The sequence below is a fragment of the Lagenorhynchus albirostris genome, chromosome 6 (assembly GCF_949774975.1).
Source record: "Lagenorhynchus albirostris chromosome 6, mLagAlb1.1, whole genome shotgun sequence".
In the NCBI taxonomy this organism is placed as follows: domain Eukaryota; kingdom Metazoa; phylum Chordata; class Mammalia; order Artiodactyla; family Delphinidae; genus Lagenorhynchus; species Lagenorhynchus albirostris.
This window is the reverse complement of record NC_083100.1, coordinates 4,405,997-4,419,971: the sequence shown is the minus strand read 5'-3', so window position 1 is coordinate 4,419,971 and position 13,975 is coordinate 4,405,997. Positions and strand designations below refer to the sequence as shown.

General features: G+C 53.1%; 1 protein-coding gene across 1 annotated transcript in view; it reads right to left on the bottom strand.

Annotated features, from left to right (window-relative positions):
* IQCA1 (IQ motif containing with AAA domain 1) overlaps positions 1–13,975 on the bottom strand; it is a 168,876-nt gene that overhangs the window by 20,939 nt on the left and 133,962 nt on the right. Inside the window, exon 16 of the mRNA XM_060151211.1 lies at positions 5,454–5,540. Within this exon, the coding sequence (XP_060007194.1) occupies positions 5,454–5,540 (87 nt within the window). The remainder of the gene's footprint in view (positions 1–5,453; positions 5,541–13,975) is intronic.

Below are 13,975 nucleotides of genomic sequence, written 5' to 3'. Positions count from 1 at the left end.
TGAGACTCCCTGAAATCCCGGAAATGGGCATGAGGATGGAAACCTGCTCTCGAAGGGGCAGCTCCCCAACCCCTACCCCAGGTCTTTGCAGAAACCTGCCTTTGCTCAGACCCATGCCTCTGGGCGGCCTAGGATAGGGAGGCATGTTTGGTGGGGCTTGACTTTGCTACTGAACTTCCCTCAGGGGTCGGGCTCTGTGCAAAAATGAAAAGCTCAAGGAACGAACTCCACAATAACAGGCAGATGACGTAGCAAATGGTTCAGTGCACGGGCTTTGGGTCAGACAGATCTGATCTCAGTCTTGGTTCTGCTCTTAAAAGATGTGTGACCTTGGGCAGGTTACTCAACTTTTGTGAGCCTTAGTCCCTGCATCTGAGAAATGGGAATAATCATAGGTCCTAACCTGAGGGATGCCATGAGGAGTATACGGCATAATGTGTCTGTCTGACAAGTGCTTGAAATATAAGTGCTGGTAGGAAATCAATGCTAGGTCTGCCCTATTGAAGAGAAAGGTTTCTAAAGGGGAGAGTCAGAAAAACGGGGGCTTTATGATTTGAAGGAAACTAGCAACATTGCCAACGGGGCTGAAAATGACGGTGTAAAAATCTCCCCCAGTTTCCACTGCACTGGATGATAAGGCGTCAGTTGCTCATCTCTGAGGAGCTGCCTCTGGGCCTCAGGCCACTGAGGAAGGACCTCTGCTGAGATTCTGGAAGAATATTCCTTATAGGAGTATCTACACCTGTGCCAGGAAAAAACCCACTGCGTTTAGACAAGGCTTGGAGAGTCTGGAGATATTCAGAATTCATTTTACCAGGGTGGATCCAAAGCTCTCTTATGAAAAGTTGTTATACTAAAAACGTAACCCTTTGAAAAGGCAAGAGGAGGGGCAGGGTCATGTGGTAGGTGGTGATGGAGGAGGAGTTTGGACAGGCCCTGCCTGAGTCGGCAGCACCGTGGGGGAGGTATCCCAGGGGTGATTGTGGGTGATGCCGGGTGACTGCACCCGAGCCTCAGGGGAGAGCTGCGGGCTGGGGATGGAGTGGGGGCACTCGTTGGCTTACGGGTGATTTGATAAGCTGGTGCCCAAGGAGGGCGAGGAGAGCAAAAAGGTCTGTGGGCCTGAGATGGAATCTCAGTGAGCACCCGTGTATTTAAGGGGTGGGTGGAAGTGCATGGAGGAGACACAGAAGAAAGTGTTGGCGGGGTGCGAGGAGACCAGGAGAAGGCTACAGGGGCTGAGGGAGGACAGAGCTTTTTTTACAAGCTGGGGCCCGCTGGCAAAATGGATTTCAAAGAAATTTGTGAGAGCAGTTTCCATGGAGCTGCAGAGCATTGAGTGGACAGTGGTGGGTTGAAGAGTGAGCGGGGATGGTGAGAAGAGTCTTTTAAGAAGCTTGACGGAGAATAATGCAAGGTGGTAGGGGCGACTGGGGCGTGTGTGCGGTGCACATGGAGCTGCCCAAAGACCGGTGGAAGAAGGACTGACCCCTACCTCACACAGTTAACCTGGTGAGACTAGAGACTACTACTCTGTGGGGGCAGACACATGCTTGCAAGGTCTGAGCCCATCCCCAGCAGCCTGGTTGCCATGGTGACAGTGGTGCAGTCCTGCCTGTTCTGAGGCAGGAGATGCTATTGCTGTCTGTGTCTCCTGACAATGGTAGGGATGACTGAACTTAATTAGCCTGTTTGGATAACAAATGTTGATCCTGGGCCGCGTCCAGAGTGATATCTTCACTGATGGCGAGTCCCATTAGGAGGGGATGGAAATGAAAGGTGAGTATATTCAGCCAACACTCTTCTGCACTTGGGCCACCCCTGTTCCGGTTCAGAGCCGCGTCCATTATGCATGAGACTGGTGTGCTCATCCATCATGTCAGCCAACATCCTCCCCATCACCTGGCAACCTCCTCAGCCGCCCCCACCGCTGGACCTGCCAGCCCACACCACCTTATTATTGGGGGCGATTTCCAATTAGTGTCTGACACCCATGCAGCAGTTTCCATTTGCTTTTCTGCGGCCAGCTCCAACCCAGCCAGCGCTTCCCTCGTGGAGGCCCTACTGTCACGTGGGCAGGGCTCCTGCTAGATGGAGTCATGAGGGTGACGGAGCAGAAAATGCATCAGCAGCCCGTCTTGCCTCATTCCTTACTGCCTTCGCCTCAAACACCAACAGCTGACCAAGGCTCCAGCCTCAGATGGTGGAAAGGAGGGCCCTCCTGGGAGGGGAGGGAGAGGGCGCTGTCCAGGCATCTGCCAGGTCCCTGGGGGCTGGGTGTTGAGGACAACGTGGGGGGCAGGGGTGGTCAGGGTCCAGGGGACTCTGGAGCCTGACACATTTGCCTCTAAGACCTGAGGGCCCCTCGGGCAGTCTTCAGGATGTGGTTTAAAGTAGCCTGGGGGCTGAAGAGGGGAAGAGGGAGGACGCGGGTGTAGCAGAAGCGAGGAGGGTCCGACGGGAAGCCGGTGCTGACACTGCAGCCGCATCCAGGCAGGGAGAGGGGTCCTGCCTCGGAGTCTGAGCTCTGCACTTGACCAGCTGTGCGCCCTCTCGGGCCTTTGTCCTCTTCTGCAAAACAGGAGAAGGCCGCCTCCCTCCCGGGGTGCTAGGAGCTTCCTGACCTACACCGTGTGCCCCTGGGCGTCCTCTGCCTGTGGCAGCAACCCTAGGGGTCCCGGTGCCCGGACCTGCACCCAGGAGCCTTCGCTGCCACCTGGCCTTCTCCGTTGCCTCCCTCCTTATGCCTGCATGAGCCTCCACACTGTACCTCCTAAAGGGCCTGAGCCCAGAGGGGGAGGCCTCGAGGGTGGAGCTAGTCATTGTGGGTGAGAGGTTTCTTCGAAGAGCGTTCCTGGAATCCCTCCACTGCCCTGGGCGGACGCTGGGAGTGCTCTGTGCTGTGGCTGTAGGTGGTGGCTTCTCTGCAGGTGGACATTCTTCTCTAGGTTTCAGCACCTTGGGGATCGGGGGAGCCTTCGGGACGGAGGCTGGGCTGGGTGGTAGTAAGGACGCCGGGTTCCTGGATGGCCAGGTGATGCAACGTGGAGCCGGTCGTGCTACCTCCTGGTGCCTCTCGTTGGCGGATGCAGCTGCTGCCCTTGGAATTTGGTGATCACCTCCAGAGCATGGACGTCCAATGCTCATGACTGCCCCAGGCCCTGGAGGCTGAGGGACTTGGGTAAGGACAGGAGTCAGAAGCTGGAGGTGGGGTGGGAAGGAGAGGAGAGCTGGCCCAGCACTGGCCCCAGAGGCAGGAAGGCAGCAGGAACCCTGCAGCCCTGCTCTCCGAGGGGCAGGCCCAGGACGTCGAGCTGAAGGATGCCCAGGCAGCGGTTCCCTGCCCACCGTGCTTTCCCCTGGCCGGGGCACTGGAGCTGGGGCCGCTGCACTGCTGCAGGGGTGGGCATGCCCCTTGCAGCTCTGTCTGTGCCTGGGCTGCCTCAGGCCCCCAGCCGGCCTCTGGACATCTGGGGACCCAGGGACCCTTCTGCTTGTATTCATCAGGCATCCTGGGGTTTTCCCAGGTTGTGATTCAGTCCTCAGTGCAGTTAATTCCCCGGACGGATGACAGACTCTTCTAATGCAGAGGTGGATAGAATAAATGTCCGATTTGTCCACAGCAAAGACTGTACCACCAAAGGCCTTCATTTTCTGCAGGAGTAAGACTAGTCGGTGACCATATCTGTGGGAATCAGGTTGTGCTGGAGAGAACCCCTCGGGATCAGCAAGGCAGGGCCTGTTCAGGGGAGGGTTCTGGAGTCTCTCCTTTGCCGGCTCCCTGCTCTTTCACAGTGACTCCCCTTGGGGGGGCATCTACTGAACTCACATCTCGCTTCCTGCCTGACGCTCCCTCAGAGCCCGCCAGCCCTTCCCCCAGGGCCCCTCTGGCTCTCTCAAACGGGTGTGTCCATCCCTCTTACTCTCGACCCACTGAGGGGTACAGACGAGCAGACGTAATTGTTGGCGACAAACCGACAGCTCGAGGGGGTCACGGGAGAGAATTCGAGAGGGGCTTCACGAACTCAGAGGCTATTCTCTCTGGAGCCCTTTAATTAAGGAAGTGGAAGCTCAGAGAGGTTAAATTACTTGCTCAGGGACACACAGCCAACTAAGGTGAAGGGCAAAGCAGGCCGGGAACATACGTCTCCTGAATTCTCATTCTCCAGGCTGATGTCCAGTGCGAGAGCCCTCGCCCATTCATGAGACAAAGCTTCTGGTGACGTGAAGTGTGTGACACCTGGATTAAACGCTGCCTTGCATCTCTCTTTAGATTGACCGTGGTAACTGCTGCCTTCAAGTTCGCATGTATGTGGCCTTTTAAAGGATTTATTTTATTTTGTTATTTGTTATTTTTTTTTTTTGTGGTACGTGGGCCTCTCACTGTTGTGGCCTCTCCCGTTGCGGAGCCCAGGCTCCGGACGCGCAGGCTCGGCGGCCATGGCTCACGGGCCCAGCCGCTCCGCGGCACATGGGATCTTCCCGGACCGGGGCACGAACCCGTGTCCCCTGCATCGGTAGGCGGACTCTCAACCACTGCACCACCAGGGAAGCCCTATTTTGTTATTTTTTAAAAATTAATTTTCATTGGAGTATAGTTGCTTTACTGTATGTGGACTTTTTTTTAACGTAGCAACTTCGCCAGCAGAGGGAGCTACCTACCAGATTCCCAGATTAAATAATAAATGAACCCTCTTAAGAGTTTCTAAAATGACAGGGCAATCAAGGCTCATTTGGGGAAGAAAAGATTCAGCTTTCATTCTTTATCCAAATCATCTCTACCTGCTAAAAATGATGTATAATACATAAGGAGCAAAAGTGATTAAAATCCTTATGAATTTAATCAGAAATTCACAGTTAACCACTATTTGCTTTGGTGCAAATTGATGTGGAATAACAATCATGTGTATCTGCAAATTTTTTTTAACTTGTGGGAAATTTGCTGGTGATTTGCCGGGGGAAGTGCGGGGGAGGGGAGCCATTGAAAGGAGAGAAAAGGAGGAAGGAAGCAATTGACAGAAGACTCCCCGGGGACACCCAATGTGGGGCGCTTGGCAGTTCTACGGACGGTCTTTGTTCATAAATTGCAGGCCTTTTGCTATTTATTATAATGAACAATAGGAAATCCTAATAATAACTCCTGTGTGTGCCATTTGCTGTAACTGAGTACAGTTCTCTCAATTGTTTCTTACCCCTGAATCGGTAGGTTTGGGTTTAACGCTCCCCTCCCCCCTTTTCCATACTTTTTTTCATTTCTTCTAAATTATGCCTCATAAAATCAGACACTGGATCCTTTCAAATGCAGTCAAGTGCTTAGGGCAGAGAGACGGCTGCCCCTCCGTTTCCTTCCTCCCTTGAAAAAGCAAGACCGTGTTGAAAAAACGAGGTAGTCCCTGGTACGGGGCCCCTTTGTAGGAGGGAAAGGGCCACGTTAAGAAATGAGAAGCCCTCACCTTCTTTTCGGCGTTGGGGACTTTTTTGTAGAAGGTTTTCTCGGTGTCTCCAATCCACACCACGGAGGGCTGGAGCTGGCGGGCCACCTGCAAGGAGAAATGGTGGGTTGTAAATGCATTTCCCTCTGGGGTGCACACTTGACCCCCGGCAACAGCAGGACTCAGCGGCCCGCTGTGTTGGCTCGGGGACGGCTGGCGTGGGGTGGAGGGGGCTCGCGGGGCTGCACTGCGCATACGGCCTGTAGCCTCCTTCACCGCGGGATGGGGGCGCTGCCCGGCCCTCTTCCACCTGTGGTCAGGATGCGCTGGGTGTCTGTGCGTTCTGCTCCTGGACCCCGAGCCTCGACTCAGTTTGGCTTGAAATAAACCAATAGTTTTCTCCTGCAAACGAAGGGAATTGGGCCAGGACTTTTAATTACAGCCTACGCCCCGCTCCCAGGTTGATTCAAGTTTGCTCATTTCGAGAAAAGCTGTTTTAGCACCAGGGCCCCCGTGATGCCATTTGTTCGTCCCCGTGTGGCTGCGCCTTTGCGGCCGTGGTTTCGTCTGGAAGGTGGCTCTGAGCCCCTCCAGGGCGAGCGGGGCTTCGTGACAGCGCTGGGACTTACCGTGGGCCCGTGAGTAATTGCCACACACCTAACAATCTCTTCAAAGCGCCCCCATGAGAGCAGAGTTCGGGTATTTTTGCAACAATTTGTGCTTTGTGCAAAATGGTGACAGATAAAAGTGGTCTCCAGCCACAGCGAATACAGTGTTACGTACTCCTATTTTTATATTTCTTTAAACATCATTAAGGCAGCAGATATGATTCCTAAACCAAGGCAGACATTTAATAAATGATGGAAAAATCGCCGGGAACACTGGCTGAGTCTGTTTCCGCCGGCGCTACGTACCAAGGGAAGCAGATTATGCATGTTCAAAGACAAAAGTGGATTCAGCTTGCTCCCCGTGCCAATCCGACCCCCGGGCTGGCCGTATTCCAGTCCCACACACGCCGGGATGCCAGGACGTTCAGAGAGGAAACGGTACCAGACAACCACTCTTTGGTCAGCGTTATTCTTTAGGCCCTGAGCCACAGAGTTTAAGAATTCAGAATTACAAGTTTCAATCCCAGTACCCGAGGCAGCTTGGCGTGGAGCAATGAAAATAGCGAGCGAGACAGGCCCGGGCCACACGCATTGTACAGGGCATCACACACAAGATTAGGGCCAGCACAGACCAGCACTTCCTCTGCTCGGAGGATGTCACCTGTGATAACTCATTTGAGCTCACTACAGCCCTTATGTAGCAGGTAGCGTTATTATCATCCCTGTTTACAGATGGAGAAACCGAGGCTCAAAGACACTACATGACCTGTCCAAGGTCACACAGCTAGAAAGTGGCAGAAGCAGGCTGCGAGGCCAGGCTGATGGATGGCTGCCGGGTCTGTGCTGGGGGCGTGGCCACGTCCTCGGGTCCTCTCACTTCCTCCAGCCAGATGCTCGAGCATCCTCCCTTGCCCCACCTCCCATGTCTAACCATCCTCAAGTCTATCCGTCCCCCCTCCTAATCTCTTTCAACCACATCAGTGCATCCATTCTCTCAGCTCCTGACTTTAACCCCCAACTTCTTTCCAGCCGTCTTATGCACTGCAGTCAGCGGGGCCCACTCAAGGGTCAGAGGGGCAGCTCCAAGGAACCACTGTACCACTAAAAGCTATTTGGGGTTTAAGTCAAGAGCTTCCCTACTTCCAGCCCCCAAAGAAAATAAGAAAGTGAGATACTTTACATAAAAGGTTTTCAGCTTCTCTGAACAAAGATACGTTATAATAACAAAGGCAAAAACCTTATTCTTTTCAATCCCTCTTGAAAATCCTAGCTTTAGAACGGAAACCAATGGAAACACAGTTTTCTCATAAACAGCTGTCTCCTGTCTCAGGCTAACTCGTGCGCTCACCGAGGCAGCAGACCGGCCTCTCCTGTGTCCACCTGGCAAACACCGGATCTTCCATGGCTCTTATCTGTGTGCCTCTTTTCTCTAGATCCAGCTGTTCTTAATGGAAATTGCAGATGTGAGTACCAAGTATTCCAGCATTCCTTTTCTCTTTCCGCTTTTAACAAGGCAAGCTACATAGATGGACTTGAAACACAGGCATCTTATTAGTTTGGGATAACTTTGAAAGCACCAGTCTTATTTCTCGCACCTTATTTCAAGTTGTTCTGAAAACCTGGCCGCACCATTCCATTGAATGGGAACGCTATGGATTGCTCCCTGAACTTGAGTGCTCCCTCTGAGCGGTGGTGGGGGAATTCCGCACTTCCTGTGTTTCTAACATGCACCTGTGAAGGAATTCCTTCCTCGGGACGGTCACCTGCTCTGGGGTTCCCAGGGCTGTGCAGAGGACCTGGGTGGCCACATGGTTTGGAAGGGCTCAGTCATTATCAAATGAGCAGAAAACATTTCCCAAGCGAGTTCTTTGATGTTAACAATACAAAGAATGGTCATTTGCAAATTGCCTTGAGATCTAGGACAGCACTGCTACTCCCTTTCCATGTACCCCACGCGGAGGCAAGGGCGCCCCACCTGACTCCCCTTTATACATAAGGTGCCGAGGCAGAGAAAGAAGTCAGTAAAACCCCCTCCTCCCCCGGCACAGAGAAACGTGGAGCGCAGAGTAAGCCCTGGGTCGGCCCGACACCCCCAGACCAGCACCATCATCCAGGCGGCGGGCTCCCACGTTGCCATGGAGAGAAGATGCCTATTCCAGAGCATCTCCTCACCCTTGGCCCGTGTCCTCCTCTATCACCTTTCCCTCTAACAGGAAGAAGGGCTCTAAGACCATCACTGTCTTGTCCTCCAGAGCATGAATCTCTATTTCCCTGACCTTCCTCGGTGGCGTGCCTGGTCAGGGGACCTCTGGTGACCTTGGTCAGTTCTGGGCAGAGAAGAGGGGTACAGAAGGCTGGGCCCTCCCAGGCCGAACACCTCTCCCACCAGGAAGAATGGAAGGAGCCGAGGCTCTTTTCCTCGGGGAAAAGAAGACTCAAGGGGGCAAGTGAGCTGATTTCAAATAGTTGAAAGGCTGTCAGGCGGAAGAAAGTCTGGTTTTATTATTTTGGGTCCAGCGTGTAGAATGAAAACCATTCTCGCATTTTTCATTCACAACATTGATAGAGGGGCTTTGATGTGCCGGGCACTGGGGTAGGTGCTGGGGTCCCTGACTTCAAGGGGTCCCCACCGACAGAAGGGGAGGGCAGATGTGTAGCTGGGAGGGGGGCACAAGGAAAATGGGCTGTCAGCAAGGACCACCGATGACAGAAAGAGGGAGAAGTAGATGAGGAGGGTAAGTAGAAATGGAGACTGCAGATGAGGGTTAAAGGAGACAGACCTTCCAATGGTTTCCAGAAGGTCCCAGAGCCTGGAGAAGGGGATGCATCTGCCATGCTCAGGACAGGAGCCAAGGTGCGGGGCTAGGTGTGCCCGAATGGGGCTGCTCGGGGTCATTCTGGAAGGCGTCACAAAGTCCTTGGCCGTGCTACAGAGTTTGCTTCTACCCTGGAAGCTGTGGAGAGTCTGTAAGGGTCTTGAATCGTGACCTTTGATGCTGGTTGTGTTAGAGAAAAATCCCCCTGGTGGGGTGTGAAGCATGACTGTTCCCCGGAGACTGGGAAAGAGATGGGTGTGTGTGTGCAGATGGCATGGTGAGAGGTGAGGCTGGAGGCAGGGAGAGGGTTCGGAGGCTGTTGGAGGAAGAGGAGGTGAGACCTGGAGCAGAGGAGTGGCGGGGAGGGCAGGAAACGGACAGGAGGGGCATTTAGGATCTGCCAGACCTGGTGATGGTTGGGGGAGGGATGAGGAAGCAGGGGGTCTCCAACGCTGCGAGGCCTGGAGAATAGGAGGACGATGGCCCAGGAATCCAAACAGGGGACTAGATGAGGGATGAACGGATGAGGTCAGGTTAGGCCAGGGGAGCCCGAGGGCAGCTGGACATCCAGGCGGGAGGACTGATGGGTCTGGGGGGCAGGAGGGAGGTGGGGGGCTGGAAAGGGCTCTGAAGATGGCAGCAGAGCCATGGGAATGGATGGAGGGGATTCCCAAGGAAAGGGGGAGAGGGGAGGAAGCCAGACCAGGGCTGCGGAGCGGGGACCAAGGGTGAAGACGTTGATGGAGGAGAGAAGGAAGAGAAGCCCCAGAGAGAACAAAGGGGCACGGAAGAGGGAGCTGTCCTGCAGCCCAGGGACGGTGGAGGGCAGTGAGGGGTGGACGACGGCAGCCAGTGCTGGCCCAAGGGTCTGGCAACCAGGAGGTCACTGGTGGCCTTGGCAGGGTGTGGAGGGGACAGAAGCCAGGGGACAGGGAGCTGAGGAGTGCATGGGACAGAGACAGGAAACACTGGCAGAGTTTAGAGATGGCATTGGGTGGGGAGGTAAGGTGGGAGAGGATGACCTTCGGGGGAGACGCCTTCCCTGCTTCACAGCCACGGGGAGGGGAAGGATGCCTGTGGGCCAGGCAGGTGCTGGAGAGTCAAGGCACATCCACGGGGGCACCAGGCAAGCAAGGCTGAGCTTTGAAAACAGTGCCCCGGAAATTCAGCCCTTTCTTATTGTCATGCACAAGCAGCGCTGGTTAGTAAAAGTTTCGGAATACATATTCAGACAGGCATAAACACCCTCTGCCCCCTCCACTGGGGACAGCTCATCAGACCTTTCCTGTCTCTACAGACCTTCCTCAGTATCGAAACTTGCAAGCACAAGACTGTTCTTCACACACTGCTTTATATTCTTGTTCACTTCATAAGAAATTTATTTCTCCAACATCATTTTAGCAAGGGGTCTCATCATTTATCGATCTAACCCCTGTTTTTTTAACATTTGGATGGCTTTCCGCCTTCTTGCTAAACCAAACAGCGCTTAGATGGGCACTTTTGGGTCCATGAAGCTAGTCGGTCGGAGGGCCTGCCAGCTCTTCACGTCCTCACCCGTGTGGTCCACCTGCCCTCCCGGAGGCCCTCTGTTCACACTCTCTCCAGCCACAAATAAGTGGATCTGTTTTTCTACTCTCTTCTCAACAAGTATTAACCATAAAAAACTCTTTGGCAATTTGTTAATGAAAAATGGTAGCCTTTGCTATTTTAATTTTCGCTTAGCAACAAAAAGGCTTTATTTAAATTACCCACAGATAGTTTGAGGTCACGGGCAATTAAATGTAATTAATTCGTAATGGAACTTTCCAGAAGTTACAGGAGATAGTTTGTTTCAGCCGCCAGTAGAGGGCTCTGCAGTCCTATTGAATATCAATTCCGGAATAAAGATGCGTTTCAACCAAAACGTGCTTTTTCAAGTTCTGGGAAGGGCTAGCAAACAGTTACTTCTCCATCCACGTGAGTTTTATGGATTTGATCTTTTGTGTTCGCCAAAGAAATGCTGTTAAGCATCCGCCATCGGAATTAGATTCTCTTGGTTGGGATATAATGGCCCAACAATGGAAACCAGTTTGTGTTTGGCACGCTTGAATTACTAATTAGATCTGCCCAAATGACCCCTGGAAGCTTTGCGAGTTCTTTCTGAAAGGGTCCTATTTTGTTTGCCATAGAGAACCCCAGGAAAACCCAGCTCCGTTTTTCAGTGGTTGTGTCTTAGTTTACCAAACTGAAAAGGACCATCCATCCGCCTCTCCATCCGTCCGTCCGCCCTTCCATCCATCCAACCCACACAGATTTTGCTGAGCATCTGTGGTGACAGGCAGGGATGTCTGGGAAACATGATCCCGGCCTGCAGAGTGTGTGGCCTCCTGGGTCTGAATGGGAGCTGCTAGGCAGTCAGGCAGCCGTCAGCGAGGTGCTGCCATGCTGGGAAGGAGCTCGGGGGCGGTTACTGGGGGCGGGGGGCGGGGCTTAGCTTTCTGAACTATAGTCACTCGGATTCTGTTTCCGTTTAATATGTGAAGACATTTTGTTCTCTATTTCCATTATTTACAAATGATATTTTCAAACTTTCTATTTCCTTGCATTATCTTTTATGTGATTGTAGGAGTTACTTCAAGTCCTTGCTGGGTGTGAGCTGGGATAAGCCGCGAATGACAATCACAGGAAGAGGAGAAGTGGATTAAAGAGTCAGGAGCCCGGCTGGGCTGACCCTGTAGAGAAAGGAAGGTGAACTGAGGCAGAGGAGAGGACCAGGAGGGAGGCACAGCTGATGGACTGGGACAGGTGACATGGGGGAACCAGGTCAGCGCTGGTGCCAGGAAGCCACTGATACCATTGCTGATTATCAGGTGGAATTCGAGGGGATGGTGCCTGGATGGTGACAGGTGTCAGGCTTACAGATCACCCAGACTTTCCCCTGGGACCCCCTCTTCCCAGCCGACTCCCAGCTAATCCATTAGAACTAATGGATTCACGCCCACCCGCCCTGACTCTGTGCCAACTTTGGGAAGCACAGGGGTTAACGCCGGGGTGCAAGGCCATGCTCACCTTCCCCATGCACCTTTTAGCCACATTTAGGGCACTCCCCGCTCTAAGCGTTTCCAAGCTGGTTAAAAATTCTTTAATGCCTGTGACATTGACCCCGTTCCCATTACCCACCACAGAACAAGAGCACACGCAGCCACGCTCACGTGCCTTACAGCCCACAGCGCGTTTCCACACACCTCACTGCAGATGGCGCCCGGATCATCCGGGGTTGGGACGCGCCCTTCCCCCCAACCCAGCTGCCCATCTTCTGTGGGGACGTGTGGATGCTCTGACTGCGGCTCAGTTTTGCTATGAACCTAAAACCGCTGTAAAATGGAAAGTCTGTAGTAAAAAAAAAGGTTTTGCTGCCTACGTGCGTTCCCTTCTTCAACCTGAAACTGTCTACACGACCCAGCGGGAGGGGACCCACCTCTCTGAGAGCAGCCCACTGAGGGCTCATGGGCAGCAGCCCCCAGTTCCTGTATTGCCACACCTGATGCTGCACGAAAGTGGCTAAATTCTGTTTCTCTGTTTCCCTCTCCTCTCCCCCCCCTATCATTTGAGCAGCTCTGTTTTGGGGGGCCAGGTGTAGGTCTTTGCTTTACCCTTACTGAATTTCACCTTGAAAAGGGTGACTAACATATTTATTACATTTATTGTACATCTGTGTGTTGTTTTTTGAAGATCATCCTCGAACAGCCACGATGTCTTTGTCTGGGTTATTAACCAGGAGTGTAAGTCTCCACGAGCTACAGAGATGTAACTGGCTGGGCTCCCCATCTGCTGATTCCTGGGCCAGCTGTTTACACCAGCACATCTGGGCAAAATCCCTTGGCCAGCTGCCATCGGCCGTTGGCTGGGAGCCCAGCACGGAGCCCTGGTGGGTGGCGCTGAGGCACGAGCAGCATCTCAGCTCTTTTGTCCGGATTCGCCGGCCACTACGGGCCACGTGGCCCAGACACCGGCTGGGCGGCCTCGTTAGCCCTGCTCTCTTAGGTCTTCCTCTGAGTCCAGCCCTCAGTGGCCGGACCTCTGACAAAGGAGGAAAGGGAGGAAGCCAGGAACCCAGGGAGGGAGGGACCATCTCCCCCAGGACCCAGAGCTCAGGATTAGGACGCTCTGCTCTGTCCTGCTCTCCGGTGCTGCTGGCCTCCCCTCCGCCTGCTCATGGGCGGTCTGGAGGGTCAGCGAAGGGGGAAATCAGGAGGGCGTGGGGTGCCGCGGGAGCTGCCAACGGGACGCTACAGCCTCCAGTTTCTTCACCTTCTCACGCTGAAATGTCTCATGCTGAAAAGGGTACGCTGACACTCTGGCCCAGGAATGGCCTTGCGCTCGGCCCAGCTTCCACAGGGCCGGGCACGACACAGCCTTCACTCTCTCAGAGGCCAGCTGGGGGCCAGGTGATGGCTTTGGAGTCAGATCTGGGCTTAAATCCAGATGCCAGCCCCTTAGTTCTCTTATATTTTTGGTTGAATTAAGCACCCTGAGCCTCAGTTTTCTGGTCTGTAAAATGGAGACATGAATTCCTGCCTATCAGGGATTGGGGCAATTAAAAGGGAAAGTGTATATAAAACTTCTGGCCAGACAACGAGTCCTCCCCGCTTCTCCATCCCCTGCCTGACCGTCATAAACACCTGAGGAGGCTGGCATCCTGCCTTGATAACTTCTTTAGTCTGTAAAACACCTATTAAATATTAATCATTTATCCCGCGTCTCTTAATTGTTAGATGCATTTCTAATATTTCCTAGCTAAATAGATGTATATTCCTTTCCACATATAGCTTTGCTGGAAGAGAGAATTTTAAATAACATTTGTGAACCGGTACGGTAAAGGCATTTCTTAAAGGAATGCATTGGAGTTATCGTGTGTAAAATAAAGGAACCCTCCCAAAATAATGAGAACAAGACAGATTTGAACTTGTGCTTGGGAAACAGATCAGAAACTCGTTTCGCCAGCGTGTTTTCACGTGCACAGGGTGTTGCGGGCAAAGCAGACGCCTCCGGCCAGAAGCGAAATTACGATGCTTCCTACGCGTTGCATTCTTTGCTCTGCCGAGATTAATTCAGTCAGAGGAATTCTTTATAAGAAGAC